This window comes from Heloderma suspectum, chromosome 10, assembly GCF_057233095.1.
Source record: "Heloderma suspectum isolate Gila_16-S chromosome 10, 16-S_ref, whole genome shotgun sequence".
Taxonomy (NCBI): Eukaryota; Metazoa; Chordata; class Lepidosauria; order Squamata; family Helodermatidae; genus Heloderma; species Heloderma suspectum.
Genome location: NC_139467.1, coordinates 43370959 through 43396436, shown reverse-complemented (window position 1 = coordinate 43396436; position 25478 = coordinate 43370959). Strand labels below are relative to the sequence as shown.

The window sequence follows — 25478 nt, the reverse complement described above, 5'->3', positions numbered from 1 at the left end:
GAGGGCAGAAGCTCGTGAGATGGAGCTTTCAACTAGGGAGGGTGGGACCATCACTCAGGAGAGCCTATGTTTCCTTCCTGAGCCCCTAGTTTTAGCCCCTGGAATCTCCAGTTAAAAGCTTTTAGGCTGTAGGGCTGGGGCAGAGCTTTGGGCCAGATGAACTGCATCCTAGAGTAATCAAGGAACTGGCAGAAGAACTCTCAGAACCGCTGTCTATTCTCTTTGAGAAATCATGGAGGACGGGGGAAGTGCCAGATGACAGGGACAACATTAGCCCTCCTCCTATCTTCAAAAAGGGTAAAAAGGAGGAACCTGGGAACTACAGACCAGTCAGTCTGACATCAATCCCTGGGAAAATTCTGAAGCAGATTACAAAGCAATCCATCTGGAAGCACATTGAAAACAAGGCAGTCATTACTCGAAGCCAACATGGATTTGTCAAGAACAAATCCTGCCAGATGAATTTGATCTCATTTTTTGATCAAGTATACCTTGACTTCAGCAAAGCTTTTGACAAAGTGCCCCATGATATCCTGATGAGCAAACTAGCTCAAAGTGGGCTAGATGAAACAGCGATCCGGTGGATCCACAGTTGGTGTCAGGGTGGACACTGAGCCCATAGAATCCCAGAGTAGTTCTGATTCTGAGGAAGAGCAGTCGCTCCTGGGAGGGGAGCGCGCGCCTCTTTCCCAGGGCCAACAGCTGACGGAGATTCCTCCCACCAACATTCCTAGCTTAGATAGCAGTCCAGGGAGTGACAGAGAGCGGATAGCAAACTTGGTGGACGCGTGATGCCGACGCAGGGAGCGGCGCCAGATGGAGGGTGCGGAAAGGAGGCGGAGTGCCTGGTTGGAGTGCAAACAACAGCTGCACCCAGAGGATCCAAGGGAAAAGGGGAGGGACTCTCCCTAGTCCTTAAGTTCAGGGATCTGCCAGCAATTCCCTTTCAAACGGGGACCAACTGTTCCAACTTGGCATAGGTTTGGTGCTGCTCAGATCTAGTTGCAAACGGTATAGTTGTTAAGTTGTAAAAGAAGAATAAAGCTTTGAAAGGAATCCCTTCGTCTGTGTCTGGACTTGGCTACTGGATTAGACTGAGAGAGGCCTCCAAGGAGCCCTTGACAGTTGGCTACAGAATCGGACTCAAGGAGTGCTTATCAACGGGACCTTCTCAAACTGGGGAGAGGTAACGAGTGGGGTACCGCAGGGCTCAGTCCTGGGCCCAGTGCTCTTCAACATTTGTATTAATGACTTGGAGGAGGTGCCGGGAATGCTGATCAAATCTGCAGATGACACAAAATTGGGCGGGATAGCTAATACTTTGGAAGACAGAAACAAAATTCAAAGTGATCTGGATAGACTGGAGCGCAGGGCAGAAAACAACAGAATGACATTTAATAGGGATAAATGCCAAGTTCTGCGCCTAGGAAAAAGAAACTAAATGCACAGTTACAAGTAGGGATGTACGAAACATTTACCTGGTTTCATCCAGCGACATCTGGATGAAACCCGCAGCTGGACGTCCGGCCGCTGGGCTGCGCAGGGACGCAAATGGCAGCGGCCATAGCCGCCATTTGCGTCCCTGTCTTTTGCTGTGATAGGTTACGTAAATATTTACGTAGCCGATAACGGCAAAATAACAGGAAGCAAATGGTGGCGGCTACAGCGGCCGCCATTTCCATTCCCTTTTTGCCATGATAGGCTATGTAAATATTTACATAGCCTATCACAGCCTCCGCAGGGACACAAATGGCGTCCCTGCGTTAGCCGTGATGGGCTACGTAAGTCTTTACGTAGCCTTTCACGGCAATAATGAAGTGAATGGTGGCTGCAGATGCGGCCGCCATTCACAAAGCAGCGCAAACGGCACCAGGTAAGTGCTCCGTTTTGCTCACCTTTCGTGGGGTGGGGGGCTTCGTTCTGCCATGGATTTCAGGGGGCCGAATGCACTTGCATTCAGCCTCACTGAGATCCGTGGCGGAATTCTCCAACATCCCTAGTTACAAGATGGGGAATACTTGGCTCAACAACACTACAAGCGAGAAGGATCTTGGAATTGTTGTCGATCACGAGCTGAATATGAGCCAATAACGTGATGTGGCTGCAAAAAAGGCAAATGCACTTTTGGGCTGCATTAATAGAAGCATAGCTTCCAAATCCCGGGAAGTACTAGTTCTATACTCAGCCCTGGTTAGGCTTCATCTGGAGTACTGTGTCCTGTTTTGGGCACCGCACTTTAAGAAGGATGCAGACAAGCTGGAGAGGGTTCAGAGGAGGGCAACAAAGATGATAAGGGGCTGGAAACAAAGCCCTATGAGGAGAGACTGAAAGAACTGGGCATGTTTAGCCTTGAGAAGAGAAGACTGAGGGGAGATAGGATAGCGCTCTTCAAGTACTTGCAAGGTTGTCACAGAGAGGAAGGCCAGGATCTCTTCTCGATCATCCCAGAGTGCAGGACACGGAATCATGGGCTCAAGCTACAGGAAGCCAAAAACTTCCTGAGTGTCAGAGCAATACGACAATGGAACCAATTACCTAGGGAGGCAGTGGGCTCTCCCACACTGGAGGCCTACAAGACGAGGCTGGACAGCCATCTGTCAGGGATGCTCTGACCTGGATTCCTGCATTGAGCAGGGGGTTGGACTCGATGGTCTTGTAGGCCCCTTCCAGCCCTACTATTCTGTGATTCTATGATTCTGGTAGTTGGGATAGACAGTCCTGGGCTAAATAGACCAGGAGCCTGACTTGGCATAAGGGAACTTCTTATGCTCCTGTTTGGAAATGGGAGGGGAGAAGGAGCTCCAACGTAATACCCGTTACACTCCAGTAAGGATAGACCAGAAACTGAGCATAACGTTAAAATATATGTGAGCGTTTTGGAAACAGCCTGTCCCCGTTTATTTGGGGAAAGTTTTGACATGGTCCTTTTCTCAGGAGTTTGCTAACCACGGGTGCCAACTCACTTCTTCGATGGAAGGTCTCAGGATCATGTCCGGTTCCAAGAGGCTTTTGAGGAGGTCCTGGCATTCCTCAGAAATCCCCAAGTGGCCCGGAATGGAGACCCCTTTCTGTTGGTGGCAAAGCATCTTGGGGATGTCTGTGTCATCAAAGGGCAGGTTTGCGCAGAGCATGACGTAGAGAACCACCCCCATGCTCCAAATGTCGCCTTTCCTGCTGTCGTGGGGCACACCCTGCAGCACCTCGGGGGCAGCGTAGGCTGTGCTGCCGCAGAATGTCTGGCTCAGCTCCTTCCGGTTCTTGGGGAGCAGCTTGGCAAATCCAAAGTCTGTCAGTTTCAGGTTGAAGCCCTGCAGGAGGGCATTCTCGCACTTCAGGTCACGGTGTGCCACGCCACAGCTGTGGCAGTAGCGGATTGCCTCCACCAGCTGGCGGAAGAGCACTTTGGCCCGGCTCTCGGGCAAGGGCCCCCCTTGCAGGACACAGTCGAAGACATCGCCATCCTCCGCCAGCTCCATCACCAGGTAGATCTTCCCATCTGTTGATTCCAGCATCTCATACACCCGGATGATGTTCTTGTGGTCCAAGCGTTTGACGATCTGGAGTTCCCGAGGCAGGAATCTCTCAATAAACTCTGAGAAAGAAAATGTCAGAGTTGGCCAAGGCATAAAAGGGATTGGTTAAATCAGCTGGCTGAAGAACGTTACATTCCTGGCACACTTGATCATGTTTTCCTCCAGAGAAATGATGAGTTTTCTCTGAAGGCCTTGATGGCACTGGGAAACTTCATGCAGCTTTAAGTAGAGCGAGTTAGTGGTGTGGCTGTAGATGTGGCTTTCTGAAGCACAGCTTTCCCCAACTTGGTGACTTCCAGATACGTTGGACTTCAACTCCCATCAGCCCTAGCCAGCATGGCCAATAATCACATATGCTGGGAGTTGCAATCCAAAACATCCGGAGGGCATCAGGTTGGGGGAGGCTGTTCTAGTACAAAGCCCCTTAGTGGGGAAGGAAGGTGGTTCCTCCTGCTGTTTGTGTGCGCCATGCGCTGCCAGCTATCTTACACCCTGCTGCACACAATGGCTGCTGATGCCTACTCTACCTGTATGGTAAAGAAACAAGGCAAGTGTGTGTGTTCCTAGAATCCAAAGGAAAATAGCAGCCAATTCCCAGTTGAGGAGATTCCTGAATGTTGTCAACCCAGGAGCACTGCAACAAAGGGCGCAATCCTTGTCATGCTTAGACAGAAAAATGTGCTACAACTGCCATGGCTGGGGCATGCTGGGAGTTCTAGGACTTTCTTCTGTCTAAACATGCCAAGGAGTGTACCCTAAGAGACTTAAGACCTATATGGTGAATCTAACAATCATCTTCATGTTGTGATCACGCCATGCACTTACAAAGACTATCAAATTCATACAAATGTGCATGCTATTGATTAAAATGTGTCCCTGATTAATTGGGCAGATTTTTTTAAAGTAGTGTTTTTAATACAGGTGCGTATTAAAACAAAAACAAAACTACAGATGCCAATTGCATTCTGCCTCTCACACAGGAATTGCTCTTCTAAGATTATATTTGCTATGACATGTATACATCCTCCAAAAACCAAGAACCCCTGCTTCTTGCTGCAGAAATGTTTTACCCATATGTAAGTGTTACTGATTTACTAAAACTCATATGTTGGATTAACATTTCTTCAGTAGGACTGCAACCCAATTATCAATGCAGGTAAGCTACTCTTTGAAGCAAAGGGATTAGTTTGTGAGCCATAGAAAATTAATTGCAGCCAATAGTCTTAATATGTTGTTGAGGGGATTTTTTGCAATGGAGGGAACAATCCTATGGCCGCTAGACATTGTCTGAGGGGCCATAGGATACTGGGGATCCAGTATCACTCCGACCCCGCTCCCTCACTGACACCCCACCCCCTGCCCTGCAGTTGGTGCCGGAAGAACTGCACTGGCTGCCTCTGAAGTCAGAAAATTGACCTTGCAGAGGGGGGAAAGGGGGAGTTCAAGTGGGAGGAGAGGAGACCAGCTTATCCTGAGTAGGGATGTCAGAGAATTCCACCACGGACCCCAATGAGGCCGGATTCCAAGAATCTGGCCCCATTGGGGTCTGTGGCAGAACGGAGCACTTACCTCCGGGCCCCTCTGGAATCCATCCGGCCTGGCTTCTCCACGTGGTGATGCTGTGGAACCAGCTGCCGGCTCCGCAGCGCTGGCAATACGGCTGGCCGCCATTGCCATGCCGTATCGCTGTGCTACGTCCGGACGTGAATGGCGTCCACTACACCATTTGCATCCCTGTTTTTTCACAAGATAGGCTACGCAAATATCTACATAAATACAAATGTGTAGCTTATCGCGTGAAAACAGGGATGCAGATGGCGTAGTGGACCCCATTTGCGTCTGGACTTAGCACGGCGATACGGCACAGCAATGGCGGCTGGCCGTATCGCCAGCGCTGCGGAGCCGGCGGCTGGCTCCGCAGCATCACCACACAGCGGAGGCAGCCTGGATGGATTCCGGGGGGAGGGAGCGATCGCCTCCCCCCCCGTAGACCCCCCACCCGGAACGGGGTAAGTGATCTGCCCATCCCTAATCCTGAGCCTCTGCCAGCCTCCCACTCCGAAATGCTGTTGCAAGATGGGCTAAAAACCCCATCTAGCGAAATATGCAGGGTGGGAGGATGGGGAGGTAAAGATGGCCTCCGCTGCTCCTCCTGCCCTGTACTGGATGATCAGAAGCTTCCGAGTTTGGGGGCTTCCGATCTTTGAGGACGCAATTGATAGGATTGCGCCCTAGGGGTGCAATCCTATGCATGTTTAGATAGAAAAAGTCCTACAAGTCCCAGCATTCCCCCAGGCAGCCATGTTGGTTGGGGAATGCTGGGAGTTGTCAAACTTTTTTCTGTCTAAACATGCATAGGATTGTGCCCTGAATCCCAAATATATTTCAGAGTGGGTCTTTGAAGCAGGCTAGCCATCTTGCCACCACCACTAGGATCGGGAAGTGCAACCTTATCTTGAGCGGCAGGGGAGTTGCATTAGGAGTTGTGGCCACTCCGGTGCTTGACCAAAGGGGTCCCTGAAGTACCCGTAAGGCCGGGGCAGCTGTCCATTCCTGGCAGGGCTGGTGCTCCCCTGTCGGGGATACATGAGCTGAAGGGGCAGGAGCCAAGTAGTTACTGCAGCCCCCCTACGGCATAACACTTAAATGTATATACTTTATGGATTTATATTCCATCCTTCACTATAATTATTTCCAGGACGGGCTTAAGCAATGAGAACCACAGACAACATCAGGAGCAGCCCCTGCAAGATAAAACAGCAGATTAAAAACTAGGTCTGCCTCCGGATGGAGCCCTCCTAGCGCTACCACTTGGAAGGCCTCATGTAACTGCTTTGTCTTTTTCTCCTCAACGGCTTTTCCATGGAAAGAGAAAAGATGGAAGAAGTGGTCGGAAAATGCTGGAGAGGTATTAGTGGAAGACAGCCATGTCTGGACTGCCTGCAAACCTCCGTGAATGAGACAAGAGTGATGGTGTGATAAGCAGGTGCCTAAAAGACATCCATCAGTGTGGATAGCAGTCACCACATCCCGGAGGGAGAGGTTCCTGAAAAGACCCTCTTCCTGGTTGCTACCTGCCTGGCTTCAGATGGTGGGGCACCCAGAAGAGAGCCTTTGCAGATGACCACAGGCCCGGGGCTGGCTGGTGTAGCAGCAGACTTGCCTTCAGGCACCCAGGACCAAAGCCAGCCTTCCCCAACCTGGGCCCCTCCAGATCTATTGGACCACAACTCGCAGCACCTCAGCCAGGCTACTCAATGAGCTGGCTGGGGATGATGGAGGCTGTAGTCCAATATATCGAGGCCGCTGGGTTGGGGACAGTTGTTTTAAGCTGTGTAGGGCACTAAATAGAAGCACCAGCACTTGAAACTGTGCTTGGCAGCAGACTAGGAGCCACTGGCCTTCTCTAAGCGGCGAAAAGAGGGGGAGACGAGCTCCGGTGCGCGCGAAAACAGTATTTATTACGCTTGACGCATTTCGGGAGGTTTCCTTCCTTCATCAGGAACTATAAATTAAACAAAACATTTACATTAGAAATGCTGTGTTGCAGATAACACCTTGTTAAGTTCCATCATGGAACAACTTAATGAAGTTACAGAAAAATAAAATCAAGACTGAGCTTCATGCTTCAACTCTTACAGAGTACTGTAGACATCAAAGGATTCCACAGGGTCTCAGAATACATAAGGGATCAGGCATGTTTCTAGATAATCAAGAATTCACTGGGAAGTGGTGTGCTATATTAAATAAATGCTCCCAGGATTTAATGATTTTACTGATAGAAATGTCCACAAAAACAAATGAGCCAATACAGACTAATATAGAAAAAGAAATCAACCTCAAAACATCTTGCTTCCATGGATCAAGAGCTCAAGAAGTTTCATGAAGAAGTAAAATATTTCAAATACAAGAAATTCAATAGAGATAAAGAGGACTATGGCAACAATCGGGTGTACCCCTGGGTACACAAGTCCTGTGAAAAAGTAACCTTCGCCCAGCATCGTGACTCATCAATGGAATACACAGAATGGGATTCATCCATGGGAGGCAGTAGTGATGCATCAATAATTTCAACACAGCACCACCCCGCTCAGGATTTTACGAGGAGAGCCGACCAGCCAGACACACGCCAAAGAGGCCGAAAGAAACGTTCCAGAGAATTCTCTCCCAGAAGGCGAAGGAGAAGGAAGCCCTAGTCATTAATTTCTCTGACAAAGTCCTTTCAGAAATATAAAAAGGGGTATTAGAAAAAGGACTTTCGTTTGTCCCGACCCCGAAACATGACTTAGTACAAACACGTTTTGATTTATTCAGGTTTTTTTGCAACATTAAATTGAAGTGTTTGCAAAAACAGGGCACTATATGCCATGAGATACCATCTAAATGTAGGACACTGTCCACATTTACGCCACCTGGACCAGTAAATCCAGCTATGCAGTTATACAGACAAACAACAAACAGAGCAGCGAACAACATGCATTTGTCCTTTCAATACGGTTACAAAAAAATTACAAACACATATTTTTTCCAGTTGGCATTTGGCTAGTGCACATGGAACATACGTGAAAGACAAAAAAGACAGTACAACTGACGTCAAGACCAAAAGGACACCATTCATTTTGCCACTGTGCATATTGTAAATTCACCAAAAAGAACACATATTTTGTAAACCCAAACACTAGTAATCTCATTCGGATCTCTGATTTTCTGACCTGCAACTTCTTAGGAGTGATATATACAATCTCATGCCCCTGCCACAAGATCTATATTGGAAAGACCTCAAGACCTTTCGAATTCCGAGTAAGAGAACATCTGTGCAATTTGAGACATCGAAGGGCAGGAGCATTTCATCAAGCATTTCAGTGAAATCATCAAGCATTTAGTGAGAAGCAACATAAACCAAATGACATCATTTTGGGGGCTATCGAAAAGGTCAGTAGGGATGAAAGATTATTAAGCAAACGAGAACTGTTCTGGATCATCTCCCTAAAAAGTATGTGGGCCACAGGGCTTAATGAGGATCTGGATTTTTCAGGATTAAAATAAAGGCAGGAATAAAATTAGAATCAACCAAATAATGCTCAATATGATGTGATAATCAAAAAATAGAACAGAGAAGATTGCAAGGATGTGTAACGCTAATTATCAAAAACACTATACGTGAAATGTTACCTATAAGTTTTAATGAGAGTAGTACATGATAGCGGGGTGGTGTTCAGTTTTGAATCATTTAGGGAATATAAGGTATGCTTCAGGCTCCGCACTGGATGTGAGAGCGGTAGATGTGATCACGGCGTGCACAAGCACTCAGAAGCAAGGACCCTCGTTCACTCCAGAGTAAGAAAGCCAACGGCTTCCAGTAGGTCAGTGTTTGCTCGAGAGACTAAAAGTTGATGTAACGTTTCTTGTGCTTGTGAAAAGGTTATGCAGCCATAGGAGGGTTAATGTTAACATAATCTCTTGAGTTAAAAGATATAATGTGAGTGTTTCCTGCATTATTTTTAAATGGTGATTGCTGTTTTGTTGAGCGGCCTTAGATGGTGGAATTTTAACTTTTTCATATTCAAAGGTTGCATGACATTTTAAAACATAGGAACAGGGTGTTATCTGTAACAAAGCGTTTCTAATGTAAATGTTTGGTTTAATTTATAGCTCCTCATGAAGGAGGGAAACCTCCCGAAACGCGTCGAGCGTAATAAATACTATTTTTGTGCGCACCGGAACTCGTCTCCCCCTCTTTTCGCCGTTATTTGCAGTGCTCTTTCCCTCTTCGCCTTCTCTAAGCGGCGCACGCTTCCCAACACCTGGCCCCAGGTGGTGGCCTCAGAGCTACGTATGGAACAGAATGTAATCTCCAAGCAGCCCTCGAAGGCGGCCCCCCTCTCCCCCCATACAGCACATTGCCATAGTCTATCAGCTGGAGGGGGTCAGACCATGGATCACCACAGACAGATGTCTCTGGCGAGGTTTTGTTGGGCTGTTCTAGCACTGCTGCTCAGGAGCTGCTCATATGCAAGCAGTTCCCACAGAGCTAGGCTGGTGTCTTGTGGACCCCTGAATCTCCAAACAAGAAAGTGGCTCCAGCTGCTCTAGGGCTCTTTGAGTTGCGCTTGTAGTTCATTGCTCCTGGTGAAATGGCTGCAGGAGGGACAATCCCGCAAAGGAGCAAGCATTTTGATACAAGGTGTGGTACAGTCCTCCCAACTGGGTATCCTCCAGATATTTTGGGCTTCAACTTCCATCAGCCTCAGCTAACATGGCCAATGGTTGGGAAAGCTGGGAGTTGTAGTCCAAAACATCTGGAGGGCACCAGATTGGGGAAGGTTGATGTAGTAGAATCCAGTTAGCCACATCTGCAGAGGCAATCCAGCCTCCACCTAGAGGAGGGGCATTTCTCTTGCAACCCAAGTATCTGCATTTGCCCAAGAAACATCTGTTGCAATGGCAGAGTTCATCAGAAAAACCTAGCCCCTGGAAACATACACTGAACATTCGTTTTGGGATAGGTGTGTGATCATGATGAGCCTCATCCGCCTTACCCTTAACTCTTCCCTCTGGTCCTTACCTTCTGGTCCTCCCATTTTGTCTATAATTTTCACGGCCACTTTTCGTTGGTGTTTTTTTGAAAAAGCTTCTTTGACCTTTGAATACGTCCCTTCTCCAATGGTTTTGCCCATCTGGTAACCATGGGAGAGAAGAAACTCCTCCATTGTGTCTTTAACGTGCACATCTGTCATTCTCAGGACATCATGTCATCACAAAGTATATACATCGCCGTCCTTCTCCTCCCTGACCAGGGTCTGCATGGGTTGCAGCCCAGGATGCTAGTTCATTTTTCTTGCCCAGACAAGGTCCTTTGATGAGGGGTGAAACTGAGGTTGGACATCTTGAAACTTTGAGCCTCCATTGTGATGCAACCTTGTGTTACCCAAGGACCATGGGGTGGAGGAAGTGGTTATGCACCAATGGGAGGAGGGCAGACATACTCTCTACAACGACAAGTACTGCTCCAATCCTTAGCTACCTGCAGTGCCCTCCAGGGGGGTGATGGGTTAACCTGCCAGGAGGCCTACAGCTGTGGGGCCTTGGGTAAGAATTATTATAGTTCATACTGTAGTGTAGGTAGGCCTGGTAGTTATCAGGGTTGACCATGGACGATTAAGTCAGTCAGTTTCCCCCACCATGGAAGTCTGCTGGCTTGAGGCGACTTGGCAGGGTTTGGGTCTAGCTACGTCGGGCAAGTCTTAAGAGTAAGTATTCCAGTTCCCTCAACCCCTTTCTTATTTTGTGAGATTATTCCTTCCGGAGTTGAACGTGTGGGAGATGCTGAGAATCAGATTCATCTGCTCCCACCCCCCCACTGCCAAAACAACCTGTAATTGTATTTTTTTGTTTTCTCATCTATAAGCTGGCTTGTGAAGGTAGCATGTCCTGAAAGGTGGGTTAAAATGTACTAAATACAGAGAGTGGATCATTAAACTGTTCTAAGATGTCAGTGGTTAGTACAGAGAGATCCACTGTGGTATGGTGGACAGAGGGCTGGGTTTAGAGTTTAAACTTCAGACATAGTGAAGTCCAGTCTCAGATCACTGTTCATCTAGGACACTCAGGGTGGCTTGGACGTGTCTCCCTTTTAACTTAAGCTACCACACAGGTTTGTTGTAAGCTCACTGGAGGAAGGATGGGATGTAAGTCAAGCCATAGTAGGAACCACGGCTAGAATTGCACATCACTCCTCTGATTTTAGATGTCTGATGCAACCTTCCCCAGTCTCAGCTCCCTTCAGCCAGCATGGCCAATTGACATGAATGCTGGGAAGTGTAGTCCAAAACAACTGGAGGGCACCACAGTGGGGAAGGCTGGTCTGATGGATCAGGTTTCAAGCGTGACAGGGCCCATTTTCAAAAAAGTTGAATGCAAGAACTGTTATAAAAGGTTGGGCTAGTAGGCCATCCAGCTCAACGCTGTGGGCTCCTTCACCTGGAGCTTTTATCCTGCAATTGAGATTGCTCCTTCACAGAAGTTTGTGGGCTCTTTACATGATGCTGTGACTGTGCCGTGATCATCCAAGGTATCTCCTGCACTAAATGCCCTTTGTTCCTTTTTTAAATAGATTGCAGATAATGAGCTATCAAATTACCCCATTGTGTTCCGCTTCAGTTTCCTCCGTGAAAAGACTTAAAGCGGCAGGAAGGGGAAGGAGATCAATGGAAGATAATGGAAGACTCAGATATGGGGAGAAGGAGGGGGGGAGGGGAGCATGTGTAAAGGGAGTCAGTTGTGATCCTGCATTTAAAACGGAAGCAGAAAGCCCCATCTTAAATGCAGGATTTTAGGCTGGTGTAAAGATGCCCTGTGTCTTCCAAAAGGCCAGTCAGATGCATCTGTGTGATTCAGAAGCAGGGCATGATGGGGCATATCCATTCTCTGTTGGATTTATGAGACCCCAACATGTGGTAGCCAGAGAGCTATTGTCTGTGGACAAAGAGGATATTCCTCAGTTTGTCATGGCTAGTTCCGGGGAATTTAACCGCCAGTCCTTCAAAAAGCCATTTTAATGTGAGTTCCATTAAAGTATTTTGTGGCAATTAATTTCATAAGCTGGGTGAAGTAGTATTTTCAACAGCCAGTCCACATATAATTCATGATTGTATGAACTCTTGTCCTCCCTCAGTTGCCTTCTTTTGTAAGCTAAAAAGGCCCCAACAGTTTAAGCTGATCTATATATGGAGGATTATCAGTTCCTAAACGTAAAGACTTAAAGGAACAGTGAAGAATAACCACTTTGTTTTATGGCCTGTTGTTTCGGGGGTGGTGCTTGAGGTGTTGTTGGAAGCCACCATCCTGTGTGCTGACAACACTTAGACGCAGAGCCAGCAGCCATGGTGCCGAACATCTTAGCAACTCAAGACCTGAAGGACTGAGATGGCTGAACTTGGAGTCAAATATACACACTACTTAAGTGTTTCTCACAAGAAATCTCCAAGCTCTATGTTATAGTTGGAAATGTAGAAATGGAAACAGACCTTATTCACAGTGGCAACTCAGTTTTGCACATTAAGGTGAACCCATCATTATCCATTAGGTAAGGCTTGATATTTCTTTTCCTAAGATGCCCAAGTCTGCAACTTCTGCTTGGCATCTTTAAAGCCCTGTGCTTTAAAGACAGAAGAACCAGGCTTTCTAGCATTGCTGGTCCTCCTGGAACTTTGTGGTCTAGGAGGACCAGCAATCCACATCCGCAGAGAGGCAGGGGGGATTTGTTGAGGGGGAAATGTTTGAAGTCAGCAGCTGTGAACCCCTGGAGGTGGTATGTAAGCCTTTCAGCTGATGTGGACTCACTACATATGAATAAGCAAGCTCCTGCCTGCGACTGATATAAGGCATTGGTGTTCATCTTGGAAAATGTGCCCCTCTTGCTGGTCAAATACTATTATGGGGACAAAAAATAAGTCCTTGTTGGTTTGTGGACATACAGTCAGGGCCAGAAATGTTGGAACAAGGATAACTGTTTTGGCAGTTGGCCTCTGTACACCACCACATTGAAATTGAAAGGGAACACACCCAGATGGCAGCGAAGTCAGGACTGCCTGAAGTCTGGAACCTGTGGACATGACCAAATGCTGAGTTTCCTCCCTCAGATGCTTTGCCAGGCCTTTACTGCAGCTGCCTTCAGCTGCTGCTTATTTGTGGGTCTTTCTGCCTTCAGTCTTGTCTTCAGTAAGTGAAAAGCATGCTCTACTGGGTGGAGATCAGGTGACTGACTTGGCCATTGAAGAACATCCCACTTCTTTGCCTGGAGAAACTCTTGGGTAGCTTTTGTTGTATATTTTGGGTCATTATCTATCTGCAATATGAAGCAGTGTCCTATCAGTTTAAAAACAGTCCCAGGCATGGTCTGAAGGGACATGAGACAGCTACCTTGCTGAAGCTAAGCAGGTCTGGGTCTGGTTAGTGCTTGGAGGGGAGACCATCTGGCAACCACATGTAGCCACCTTGAGTTCCACGACAGAAGAAAGGTGGGATATAAATGAAATAAATACAAATACAAATCAGTTTGGCAGCATTTGGCTGAATCTGAGCAGAAAGTATAGCCCTATACACTTCAGAATTCGTCCTGCTGCTTTTATCAGCAGTCAGGTCATCAATAAACACCAGTGAGTTGGCTCCATTGGCAGCCATACATGCCCATGCCATAACACCGCCTCCACCATGTTTGACAGATGATGTGGTCTGCTTTGGATCATGAGCTGTTCCTTTCCTTCTCCATACTCTTCTCTTCCCATCATTCTGGTGCAAGTTAATCTTGGTTTCATCAGTCCAAAGAATCTTATTCCAGAACAGGGCAGGCTTTTTTAGGTGTTTGCTGGCAAAGGCTAATCTGGCCTTTCGGTTCTTGAGCGTTACCAGTGGTTTGCACCTTGTTGTGAAGCCTCTGTATTTACATTCATAAAGCTGTCTCTTGACTGCAGATGTTGACAATGACATGCCTACCTCCGCAAGAGCGTTCTTGACCTGGCCAGATGTTGTGAAAGGGTTCCTCTTCACCATGAGCAGAATTCTGCGGTCATCCACTTTAGCTGTCTTCCGTGGTCTTCCAGGCCTTTTGCTGTTGCTGAGCTTGCCAGTTAATGCCTTCTTTTTCAGGATGTTCCAAACTGTTGTGTTGGCCACTCCCACTGTTTTTGCAGTCTCTCTGATGGGTTTATGTTGTTTCCTCAGCCTAATGATGGCCTCCTTCACTCGCATGGACACCTCTTTGGACCTCATGTTGGGAGTTCCAGTGAACAGCTACCAAATGCAAATGTCACACCCAGAACCACCTCCAAGCCTTTTATCTGCTTGCTTGGTCATGGGGCACCCAGGAAACAGGCCACACCTGGCCATGCAGCTGCTTGTCAGCCATTTGTTCCATTACTTATGAGCCACCAACGATGGGAGTGTGTGTATGCCCCTGGCTGTCCTTCCTGAATGGTTAGTTTTTCCTGAATGGTTAGTTCCCACTTTTGTCAAACCCCTTGAATTACAGCTGAAAGTCCTGACTTTGCTCCCATCTGGGTGTGTTTCCTTTCAACTTTAATGTGGTGGTGTACAGAGGCCAACTGTTATCCTTGTTCCAATATTTCTGGCCCTGGCCGTAAGTGAGAATGGGCTCTTGCTCTCCCATGTACACACAGCAACCCAATTTGGGTGCCTGTTGAGGTCCTCACTGTGGAAATTCAGGAAGCCTCCCTCTAAGGGAAGCTTTCTTTTTGTGGCAGGGGTGAGCAAGGTGCCAGCCGCCACTGTGGTGCTTCTGTGAAGTGAGAGGCAACACCTGAACTCATTTTCAAGGGGCAGGAAGGGGATGGGTCACCTCGGCTTGGCTTGGCAGGAGGCCTCACACTGGGGTTCCCTGGCCCTAAGCAGAGAGAAGGCCGGGATGGATTGTGATGCGAGTGCTGCCCTCCCGGGTCACAATGCAGCCGAGTCGCTGCCTACCTCTGGGCACTATCCCAGTCTGCCCTTTGCAATAGGCTCTTCAAGCTGCCCGGTCGACTCTAGGGAGACTCCTCCGCCTTTGATAGGTAAGGCTCGGCCTAAGGAGCGGAGAGCAAGAGGCCCCAGAGGAGGAGGAATGGTCCTGCCTGGGATGCCATGCTCCTGGCATCTCACGGTGGGGTGGGGGGGCTAGTGCCCTCCAGGGTGCAGCCCTGTTTTGAAGCCTGGGGGGACTTGTCTCCATTCCAGGAAAAGCCTCTTCTGCTAAATTTCTGCATCAGGATGCTATTAAAGCCATCTGGCAGTTAAAAAATAATAATGTTACAGCCATACTGGGATGAGAGCACATCTTCCAGATTGGTGGCGAAGGGTGGAGAGGACTCCCTGGCAGCTGAAGCCTGGGGTTGACTGAGTGTAACTGCCTGGCAACTTCGGGTCCCACCAAGGGGTGGTTCACACATGGTCTGAAATGTAGAAATGTTGAGTATTTGGTGGTGTGCACAGGGCCCACCTCCCACTATGCCCACACACTACAGTGCCACTATGTACACTGGACTTTCCCTCTCCCCCCCCCACTCATTAATCTCTATATCCAGATGCTCTCTAGGCAATGCATACAAAAACACTCAAAAAAGAATAAAATATGGAAAACGACAGCCAACATTCCCAGTGGGGGTAACAACTACAAACAACGCATTTGTGCAGTTGGATCAGTGAGCGCCTCAGGGTGGTGGCCAACAGAAGCCACGCTAGGAAGATGCTTTCATAGAATCATAGAATAGTAGGGTTGGAAGGGGCCTACAAGGCCATCGAGTCCAACCCCCTGCTCAATGCAGGAATCCAGGTCAGAGCATCCCTGACAGATGGCTGTCCAGCCTCGTCTTGAATGCCTCCAGTGGGGGAGAGCCCACTGCCTCCCTGGGTAACTGGTTCCATTGTCGTATTGCTCTAGCGGTCATGAAGTTTCTCCTGATGTTCAGCTGGAATCTGGCTTCCTGTAACTTGAGCCCATTATTCCGTGTCCGACACTCTGGGATGATCAAGGAGAGATCCTGTCCAAAATTTATTTGGCCATTTATTTCTGGTGATCCTACTGCTGCCCATCCAACTGCCATTTCGCTTGCTCTTTTTAGTCTTCTACTGCAGCCTTCCCCAACCCGGTGCTCTCCAGATGTTTTCGGCTACAATGCTAATCAGCCCCAGCCAGCATGGCCGATGGTCAAGGATGATGGGATCTGTAATCCAAACAGCTGGAAGGATGCTCTGACGGTCAGGGCCCTTTGTCTCTTGCTGACTCAGCCGCCCCTCGGTGCCCATTCCATGTTCTGTGCTGAGCACAACTTTGACTGGAGTTGGCGCGTGGTTCTGATGCGGGGGCTCAACAGGGGGGAGGAAAGCCCACTCAACCTTCTCCTCTTCATCAGACAGGTCTGGGGCTCGGACATGAGCTCCCAAGAGACCCCACAAGCTCGGAGATTTCCAATAGAGGCAGGAGATTCTCCCAGCCTGGCGACTGCCCCCGACACACAGGAGCCAGTTGTCCCTGAGCGCACTGCAACAAGGTAAGGGCAGGTTTCGCAGTGGAACAAACTCAACGACTGCTGTGCCCCCTCCCCTCTCTGCAGCAAATTGTGCAGCCTTCCCCAACCTGGGGCCCTCCAGATGGGTTGGACTATGACTCCCATCATTCCCAGCCAGCATACTCACTGGGAATGATGTGGGTAGTAGTCCAACTCATCCGGAAGGCGCTAGGCCGGGGAGGGCTGAAGTAGTGGCTACCCCATTTTCCTTTGCTCTGAGTAAGTGAATGTGGGGGAATCCAGCTTTGGAGGCACAGGGGGACAGAAGGTGCTGTACTCCGTGCTTGACCCATCAACGTCCTTTTCAAACATCCTACAGAGGTGAGAGCAAGTCCAGCGGCAACTCTAGGTCATTCGCTAGCATGCACGCATGTGATGAAACCAGCACTTGGGAGGACAGGGGAGGATGCAGTGGGGATGTTAGAAGGATGGGAGGGGAAGGTTGTATTTCACATATTTTTCAGAAAGGGGGAAATGATGCTGGTAATATATGTCTAAGGAAAGTGTAATGCTTATACCTGTATTAAATAGCTTCACATTCTGTAGCAGTGTAATTTTAGTGGCTTAGGGTGCAATCCTGTGCGTATTTAGACAGAGAAAAGGCCTACAACTCCCAGCATGACCCAGTTTAGGATTGCGCCCTTATTGCATGAGGCATTAGCACTACCCTGGCTGAGTCGGTGCAGTGGCTGGTGGTCTCGCTTACAATTGCACGATGCTCTGTCCATCGCCCAGGGTAGTGAGAAATATTTTGAGGGGAAGTCCCCCTGGGCTGAAATGTTTTGATGCCTGCAGCAGGAAATCCAGATTCTCTCCTCCCCGCAGCCCGATTCTGCGCATGTTAATTATTGAAGGGGCTCTTGCACACCTCTGTTTCTTTCAGCGCGGCTCTGCTGCTGCTCTTAGCGTTGTTCTTAATCATGCTCCTGAGGTATCTACGGTGACACTCTGAGGACTGGCAGAGGTTGCCCCTTCTCTGGGGCGTCTCCCACCTGTTTCATGGGACTTGTGCTAAAACTGTTCGTGGCAGGTTTGTGCTAGACTACATCAGCCTTCCCCAACCTGGTGCCCTCCAGAGGGGTTGGACTTCAACTCCCAGCATCCCCTAGGCAGGAGGGGTGCTGTTGAGAGTTGTTGTTGTACAATACCTCTGGAAGACACCAGGATGGGGAAGGCTGGCGTCCATGCTGGCTCTTGATGATGGGAGTTGCATTCCGACACATATGGAGAAAGGCTAGAGCAATAAAGTGCAGAAACTAATTTATGCCCCAAATGGAAGCTGGGGATTTTCCAGGCTGAAGTTACAAGAGATTCTGCTTTGCGGAACATGTTTAAATGCGCAGTTCCCCCCCCTCCCCCTCCCCCTCCCCCCCTCCCCCCCTCTGTCTTCTGGGCAGGCAGCTGCGAAGATGTCCAGGCTGCCACTGCCTGACTTTGCCCAACATCCCCATTGACGTCTACATTGCCATGGGCGGGAGCCACAGGCCACGAACCACCTGAAGGCTCCCCCAGGTCGGGCTCGAGTGCTGAGGCCACGGCGGCTGTCCCAGGAAACACACTGACAGCCGTACAACAGCAAAGCAAGCCACACAGAACAGTGACGCACATTTTAATAAAAGGACACCTTAAACAGTTTCTGTGGCTGTCCTTCCTGGAGTTCTGCTTTTCTCTCCACTGCTGCCCCCCGACCCCCAACACACTCCAGGGAGTGGAATCAGAACTGTAGCCCAGAACGGATGCTGGAAGCCTCAGGCCTTCAGTTGGGCTCCGGACACAGCCCTGGCACATGTAAGTAAGAAAAGAATATGGCCATGAGCACATACAGTACCTTTCCCTCACGGCTGAGTAACCACAGCCAGTTCTCACAACCCAGCACCCACCCTGTGCCTATAGGATTTGGAAGGAGAGCTTCCAGGTCAGAGATGCTTGTTTCCATGGAAGCTCAAGCACCTTTCTTCAGAATTTAATGCAGCCCAATCCTATGCATGAACTTATTTGGAAGGCAGAAGTCCCCCTGTGTTCCAACAGGCAGGCCTCTTAATTACACCCAGCACCCTTGGTCAGCTGCCCCTTGGGCCCCAACAGGACCCAAGGGTGCTGATGCCCGCTTTATGCCCCCCATGCTGAATGGCTGGCTTTGGAAGATGCCATGTTCATTTCCCCCTATGGCCTGGTGTGGTGCTACACCGGAGGCATTGTGGTAAATCACAATAGTAGCTCCTATCCTTTGCTGATGAGAGCGCTGCTGCTGTCCTCTGCTGCTCCCAGGCAAACCTGCAGGGACCCGCGATAGGTCATGTTGCCAAGGGCCTCCTCAAACCTGGAGCCAGCCCTGTCAACAGGACCTACTTCCCAGAGAGTAGGCAGAGGCCTGCAGTCTTAAGCATGTAGATGATATGTCCTTTATTATTATCTCTCTGAGCTTTTAGAGACCGAGCAGGGCAAGATATCCGATTCAAACATCTAAATGTTTGCCATCTGATTTGGGAAGCAGGTCTGGGACTGGGGTTCGCTTTGTGGGCTTAACCCAACCCATGCTGACATTTTTTTTCTGCATGGGTAAAATGAGCTGGGGAAAAATGGCAATTGCTCATCTTTAAGGTGCACAGGAACATAGGAAGCCGCCTTCTGCAGAGTCCAACCCTTGGTCCATCCAGCCCAATATTGTCAACACCGACTGGCAGCAGTGGCTCTCAAGGGTTTCAGGCAGGAGTCTTTCCTTGCCCCACCTGGAGAAGCTGGGGATTGAACCTGGGACCTCCTGCCTGCCAAGCAGGGGCTCTATCACACTGAGCTATGGCCCCTCCCTACGAGGTGGTATAGGACTCTTTTGCTCCCACTTGCAGTCTTCAATGTTTCATCGAGATGAGGCCTCACTCCTCCTGCTGCCCAGGGCCACGTCCAGGGAGGCATGGTTGGGCACCTGCCAAGGGCTCATTGACAAAGGCCCCTGGACTCGCTCTCCACCCTTGCAAACTACTAGTTCACCCATCTCTCGCTTTGGCCCAGTGGTGGTGGTGGAGAGCAGTAGATGTCACTATCACTCGCTGGCTGTCTGCCCATCAAGCCAGCAACCTGTAGCCATGATGACAAAGGGACCAAGGCACAAGAGCAGGTGGTGACAATGGACGAGAAGGTTGACTCACCGAGGATGCCTAGCCCCAGCATCCTCAAAAGCCTGGAGCTGGCACGGGTCCTTTCCCCCACCCCTGTCCAACAACCTTTAAGAATGTAGAAGGCTGTGTGATCATTCAGCGGCAGCAGGCCTGACAACTCTGCTAGCCCAGGCAGGGGGAAGCAAGGTCATTTTCCAAGGGAGAATCTTGTAACCCCTTCTTGTTTTCTCCTTCCAAATAAGGACACTAGTTGGCATTCACATTGTCTCTCTCGACTTCTCAAGGCACTGCACTTTTGTGCTGTTGTGAGGTTCACTGAGCATCTCGGTGAACTTCACAACAGCCCTTTTAGGTGGGACAATATTATCCTCATGTTATAGCTTTTCAATCTGGCTTCCAGCCTGGGTTTGGCACTGAAACAGCCTCGATTGCCCTGTTGGATGATTTATGCCAGGAGAAAAACTGGGAATGTGGCCCTGCTAGTTCTCCTGGGCCTCTGAATGGCTTTTGATGCCATTGAAAACAGTATCCTTCTGGATCAGGTCCCTGGGGAAGGGACTGAGGTGGGTGGCTGTTACATGGCTCTGTTCCTACAGAGAGTGCTGCTGACAGACAGCTACTGGCCCTGTGACATTTATGCTATGGGGTCCCATCTTTTCCTGCATGATGTGTAACATCTACATGAAACCACCCAGAGATTTGGAGCAAGGCGCCATCAATACACTGATCACACTCACCTCTGTGTCTCTTCTTCATTAGATTCCAGTGGGCCTATGGAAGCGCTAAACCATTGTCTGGGGTTGGCACTGGATGGGATGACAGCAAATAAATTGAGGCTCACTCAAGAAGGAGGAGATACTGTTGGTGGATGGTTTATTTGACTTGGGAGGTGGTGTACATCTCTTCTGAACGGGGTTGTATGCACACACCCTCCAGATCACATTCACAGTCTGCAGGGAGTCATTCCTCACTCTTTTGTCACTGGATGTCCAGTGGCATCTCTGGCACAAAATGATCCCTCCTGGGCAGAGATGACCAGAGCATAGATAACTGTGGGCCAGGTTATCTTCCTGCTAGACTGTTGGAGTGTGTTATATGTGGGGCTGCAATGGCAAATAGGCTGTTAACTGGGACCAGCTGAAGGGAATGCATCCTGCCTGTTCTAAAAAAACCACATGGGCTGCCAGTCTGTTTGTGGGCACAATTCAAAGTGCTGGTGCTTACGTTAAATAAATGGGTTGTGGCCTGGGTATCTAAAGGGCCACCTGCTCTCTGCCCCCCATGAACATGTGAACAGGGATCAATATAAAATTAGTTTTTAATAAAATATATAAAACTAATAAAATAAATGAACTCTTATTCAATGTTAAACAAAATAATTTTGTCCTCCTCTCTCCCATCAATTACCAAGAAATTACTGCTATGAATTATTATTGCTGCTATAAGCATTTCTACCCCACTCTTTGGCCAAAAAGGATTCCAGGATGGCCTACAAAGGACAGTGCCTGCCCTCAGGTTTACAGTCTAGAAGACATGACACAAAAGAAAAAGGAGAAGGAAGAAAAAATTAAACTCCAGCATTGGATCTTAGTTACAAAATTCTTCTAACAACCAACTAGAATAAAAACAGTTCAAGGAGAGGAGGAGCCAAAGGCTGCTGATTTGCCAGTGGCGCCGATGGAGTGGGTGCATCTGTTAGGGAGCAATCCTCTGGGGATAGGCGGCCGCCCCTGAACTCGGAGGCAACCACTTATCCAATGAAGGACAGGCGGAGCATGGAAGGGGTCTTTGCCTCTACGCTTCGGCCACCCTGCATTTGCAGTTAGATGGCCGATGTCACCCGTCTAGCCGCAGAGCTTCAGAGCGGGCAAGCAGACGGGGGGGCCGGCCAGATGACGCATAGGAAGCGTTGTACCAGCCCTCCTGAGGTCCCCCACCCTGGGAATACCCCCTTTCGTCCTGCTCCTCTTATGCGCCCAGGGATGATCTGCACCGCCTGAGGCGACGGCGGAGCAATTTTCTGGGAACTGACCTTGGAACACAGGCTCTGAGGTCAGTTCCCGAAAACCAAATAATCCTATGGCAGTCCAGCCGCTGTGTAGTGGCCATAGGGTTGCACCCTTAGCGACTGCATAAGGCTAAGGCCAGAGATGCAGTTGCTCAGTAGCAGAGCCAATCTAGGCTTAGGTTAAAAGCCTGCTCTGGATGACGGCACTCCCTTCAGAGGGTCAGGCTTGCAATTCGGGAGTGTTGAGCTTTGCTCCTGGATGGGGAGGTAGTGGCCTTGGCCAGAGGGCTTCTTGCAGCTTCGGCTAGTGTGCCAATGGCACCCTTTCTTGGAAGGGACAGATCATCTGGCCACTGTCACATATGCCTGCTGGGTGGGGCTGCCTCTGAGAACGGTTTGGAAACTCCTGCTGGTGCAAAATGGGGCACAGCCAGGGTTTCGGCTGGAGCCCATTATGGAGCATGTGCCTGATTCCAAGCTCAGTTCAAAAGTGCTGGTCATCACCTTCAGAGGCCTCAACGGTTTGAGGTCAAAGTACGAGGCGCGCCTTCTCCCACGTCAACTTGCTTGTGGGCTGCAATCATCCTCAGCGGAGACCCTGCTCCGCACCCCACAGCCTCCAGAAATGTGACTGGTGGACATGAGGGGCAGGGCCTTTCCAGGTCATTAATTTAAACATTGCTATGCTGCCTTTTATAGAACAGACCAAGGAGGGGTCCGAAGCAGGAGGAGGAGGTATAAACATACAACATTAAAATAATAACGAAACACAGCTATGACCCACGGCAAGTTCAAAACAAATACCAACTACTGGAATTCAGCGCCAGCGGAGATCAACAATGAAGCGTCGGCAGCTGTCCGAGTTCAAAGCGGGGCTCGTTGCGCCGCACAGGGCGGGGGCCAGCGCAGAGAAGGCCCGTTCCCTGGCTGCCGCACAATCGCCGCCCCAGCCGATCAGGCGACCCAGCGGGGCACTTCGCGTGCTTCTCGCGCGCGCCGGCCACCTGCGCGGCCCGCGCCGCGCCTCCGCGAAGCAGGCTCTGCTTGCCTCCGGGAACTCGGGCGCTCGGCCTTCCCGCAGGCGCCACCGCCTCGCCTGCGGCGGGCTGGCTCGGCCGCTCTCGCCTGCCCCTTTAAAAGGGGGCGTGCCCGGCGAGGGGGCGGAGCTCGGGCTCGCGGGGGCTTTCTGTCCGCCTTCGGCTGCCGTCGGCCTCCTTTTTAGCTCCGCCCTCCTCCCCTCCCGGCCCGTCTGCTTGGCCCATTGGCCCGGCCCGCCATATTGTCGCCGCCGTCGCTGGAGGGAGGAAGGACGGCAGAGCGAGCGAGCAGCGCGCGGCGCAGGCAGGCAGACATGGGTGAGGCGACCGGGCCGGGCAGGCCAGGCCAGGCCGCTCCTCCTCCTTCCCCGCGTCCGGCTGGGCCGGCTGAGGGGGCGCCTGGCAGGGGCGCCTCGGCGTAGGCGGCGGGGAGTGACAGTCGCCGGCCTCCTCCCCTTCCCCCCTCAGACAGCCGGAGCCGCCGCCGCCCTTTTGTGGGCGTCGGAGTCGCCGCCCGCCCCGCGCCCTTCGCGTGCGGCGGCTTCGGACTTCCTGGGCGGGCCTCGAGGGGGGCTCCGCGCGGCCGCCCCGCGCCTCGCCTCGGCCCCGCCCTGCTGAGGTGCCCCCCGAGGTCCCCGCGGCCTCCCCGTCGCCGCCGTCCTCCGGCTGGCCCGCGAGGCCTCCGCGCTCTGGCCCTTGCGTCGCCGGGGTGGGCGGCGGAGGCGGCTTCCTCCGGCCTCGGCCGCTGCGGGCTGGAGGCCGCCCTGGCGCCCGTGAGGCTGCTGCCCTCTCCCAGCCAGCCGGCCTCGCAGCAGTGAGCCGCCTTGGCCGCGCCTGTAGTTGAGACGGCTGCGTGTCTTCGGAGTAACAGCAACCATGACAATAAATACATCTGTCGACGGTGGTGCTGAGGGACAGCTGGTGGAGGGTTTCTCCTGCTCCTCTTAACGTTCCTGGACTTCAGGCTTTGGCTTCTCCTTCCTGGCCACTTCTCCTCGAGCGTGCAGGAGGTGTTGCTCGCTTGCACTTGCCCCTCTGCAGGCGTTCTGAGCATGGTGCGCGCGCGCTTTGGCCCCTTGTAGCCTCTCTTACTCTTGGCGGGGGGTGTCTCCTAGCTATCTCTAGTTCAGGCAAGATGTGCTATTTCACCCGCGGAGGGCTTGCTTGTTTCGTGTGTGCCGGACTATGGACTAGGAAGAGCTCTTGTTGATGTATGGGGTCTGCTTCTTGCCTCTGGGTTTGGGGTGTGCATCCCCCCCCCCCCGATGCTTTCCCATTGCTTCCTGTAGCTTTGCCTGGTTTGGTGCGATGTCTTGTTCCCTCTTCTCTGGTTTCCAGATTTTTGGTGACAAGTACATTAGAAGATAGATACTTAGTATCGTATGTCTGTTTTCTGAGAGAGGGCATATATTCCCCCATTCTCTATGGATGGATTTACGCATTAATTGGATCTTGACTTGCACAGGTAGATGATGCTGACATGGATGTGGTTTTAATGATATAGGGTAATTGTCTAGAGCTAATTAGCTTTGGTTAATAGTTCCCTGCCTTTATAACTTTTGCGTGGACGTGTGAACTTCCTCTTCACGCATCTTGGCAAACTTGCTCTTCAGTTAATACTGCAGAGTGACTGTCAGGAACAGCAGAGAATGGTTGTATGTGCAGTCATCCTAGCACAAGGATGGGCTTAGGGTAGTTCAGTGTCTGCTAGTGTATTTCAGGATGATTGGCAAGGGTTCCTGAGTTATAATTGTTTTACAGTAGCAACAACAAAATGCCGCCCCCCCCCCCGAATTAGACTGCTGCGATAAAGAAACCTTTGGGTAACTGGGAATAGATTTTTGTGTGGAAGGACTGCAGGCTTAAATTAAACCTCAAACCAAATTAAATTAAACCTTAAACCTCAAACCAAATTTTTGTGTTCAGCAGCTGGTCAGGGGTACACTGTTTAATTCTAAGTATGTCTCTTGCACGAGGCATAGGGCGAAAGAACTGCAGATTTGAGGGTTCCAGTAAAACACAAATTAGATCCCACAAGCTAGAAGCCTGCTCTCCCTTGTCCTAGCACATTGGTTGTGTTCAGAGGTTAAAGAAAGTTGCCTTGTTTGTGTCCTGCCTTATAGGATATGTGAACATGCACCAAGATACGAGAGGCTGCCTTATTTTAAGTCATGTTATTGGGCCATCTGGCAACTGCTTTCCCAGCCCCACTATCCTTTTCTTAGAGATGCTGGGGATTGATCATAAGATCTTCAGCATGCAAAGCAGGTGCTTTGTTACTGGGCCTATAGTCCTTAGAGGTATGCTACTGCTTCTGAACCGCAGAGCCACCACCTTGAGGGCCTTCATGGCTTTGGCTTGTTGCCCCTGTTGCCATAAGGCAGTGCCAGTACCGATTCCTGATGCTTCAATTGCATCCACCTGCTTTTTGTAGTTCACTAGCTGCATTAGCACAAAGTCAAGCCAGAGTTTTTAAGAATCCTGGCTTATTCGTAACAATTACACAGCCTCTTGGTTTCTCCCACAAGCAGGAGTGGTTAAACTAACCAGGAACTTACCAGGGCAGAGAACTGTAGCATTAATGTCCGAACACAGGCCCTGGCTTGTCATCTGACAAACCAGGATCTGTAAGTCAACTACTAGCTTCAAAGTGGCTTGTTAGAGGAGAGACAAACCAGAAGTCTGTGTTCAGATGCTATGCTAAGGTTCTGGGTAAGTTCCTG

General features: G+C 50.2%; 3 protein-coding genes and 1 long non-coding RNA gene across 8 annotated transcripts in view; 2 read left to right on the top strand and 2 right to left on the bottom strand.

Annotated features, from left to right (window-relative positions):
- The first annotated feature begins 883 nt into the window (after nucleotides 1-883).
- Nucleotides 884-18236, top strand: FAM229A (family with sequence similarity 229 member A). Of its 3 annotated transcripts, none has more exons than XM_084816104.1 (3): nucleotides 884-1186; nucleotides 16148-16576; nucleotides 17992-18236. In XM_084816104.1, the coding sequence occupies exons 2-3, from the start codon at nucleotides 16230-16232 to the stop codon at nucleotides 18092-18094; spliced, it is 450 nt and encodes a 149-aa protein (XP_084672230.1). In that variant the 5' UTR covers nucleotides 884-1186; nucleotides 16148-16229; the 3' UTR covers nucleotides 18095-18236. The 3 variants fall into 3 exon arrangements, with proteins under 3 accessions (XP_084672230.1, XP_084672232.1, XP_084672231.1); XM_084816106.1 differs by having other exon boundaries at nucleotides 943-1186; nucleotides 16439-16576; XM_084816105.1 differs by lacking the exon at nucleotides 884-1186 and adding an exon at nucleotides 6460-6519 and having other exon boundaries at nucleotides 16439-16576.
- On the bottom strand, nucleotides 2858-10417 carry TSSK3 (testis specific serine kinase 3). Its single transcript, XM_084816103.1, has 2 exons — nucleotides 10099-10417; nucleotides 2858-3592 (listed from the first exon to the last, which is right to left on the bottom strand). Exons 1-2 carry the CDS (start codon nucleotides 10268-10270, stop codon nucleotides 2931-2933), a joined length of 834 nt encoding a protein of 277 aa, XP_084672229.1. The 5' UTR covers nucleotides 10271-10417; the 3' UTR covers nucleotides 2858-2930.
- On the bottom strand, nucleotides 18190-22845 carry LOC146338196 (uncharacterized). Of its 2 annotated transcripts, none has more exons than XR_014785183.1 (3): nucleotides 22523-22845; nucleotides 20448-20516; nucleotides 18190-18373 (listed from the first exon to the last, which is right to left on the bottom strand). It is a non-coding gene; the product is annotated as an uncharacterized LOC146338196 (long non-coding RNA). The 2 variants fall into 2 exon arrangements; XR_014785184.1 differs by having other exon boundaries at nucleotides 22527-22845.
- A 113-nt stretch (nucleotides 22846-22958) lies between these two features.
- Nucleotides 22959-25478, top strand: part of KPNA6 (karyopherin subunit alpha 6) — a 36076-nt gene continuing 33556 nt past the window's right edge. Inside the window, exon 1 of one of the 2 annotated variants that reach the window (XM_084816093.1) lies at nucleotides 22959-23073. In XM_084816093.1, the coding sequence (XP_084672219.1) occupies nucleotides 23070-23073 (4 nt within the window). In that variant the 5' untranslated portion in view covers nucleotides 22959-23069. The remainder of the gene's footprint in view (nucleotides 23074-25478) is intronic. The other variant, XM_084816091.1, reaches the window with a different exon arrangement.

Bases quoted from the DNA above. Each gene is read 5' to 3' on its own strand.
- TSSK3 (XM_084816103.1), bottom strand. From the start codon at position 10,270: ATGACAGATGTGCACGTTAAAGACACAATGGAGGAGTTTCTTCTCTCC. The intron at 3,593-10,098 runs GTAAGGACCAGA...TTTCTTTCTCAG, and splicing joins CAAAATGGGAGGACCAGAAG to AGTTTATTGAGAGATTCCTG.
- FAM229A (XM_084816104.1), top strand. From the start codon at position 16,230: ATGGTCAAGGATGATGGGATCTGTAATCCAAACAGCTGGAAGGATGCT. The intron at 16,577-17,991 runs GTAAGGGCAGGT...TCTTCTGGGCAG, and splicing joins CCTGAGCGCACTGCAACAAG to GCAGCTGCGAAGATGTCCAG.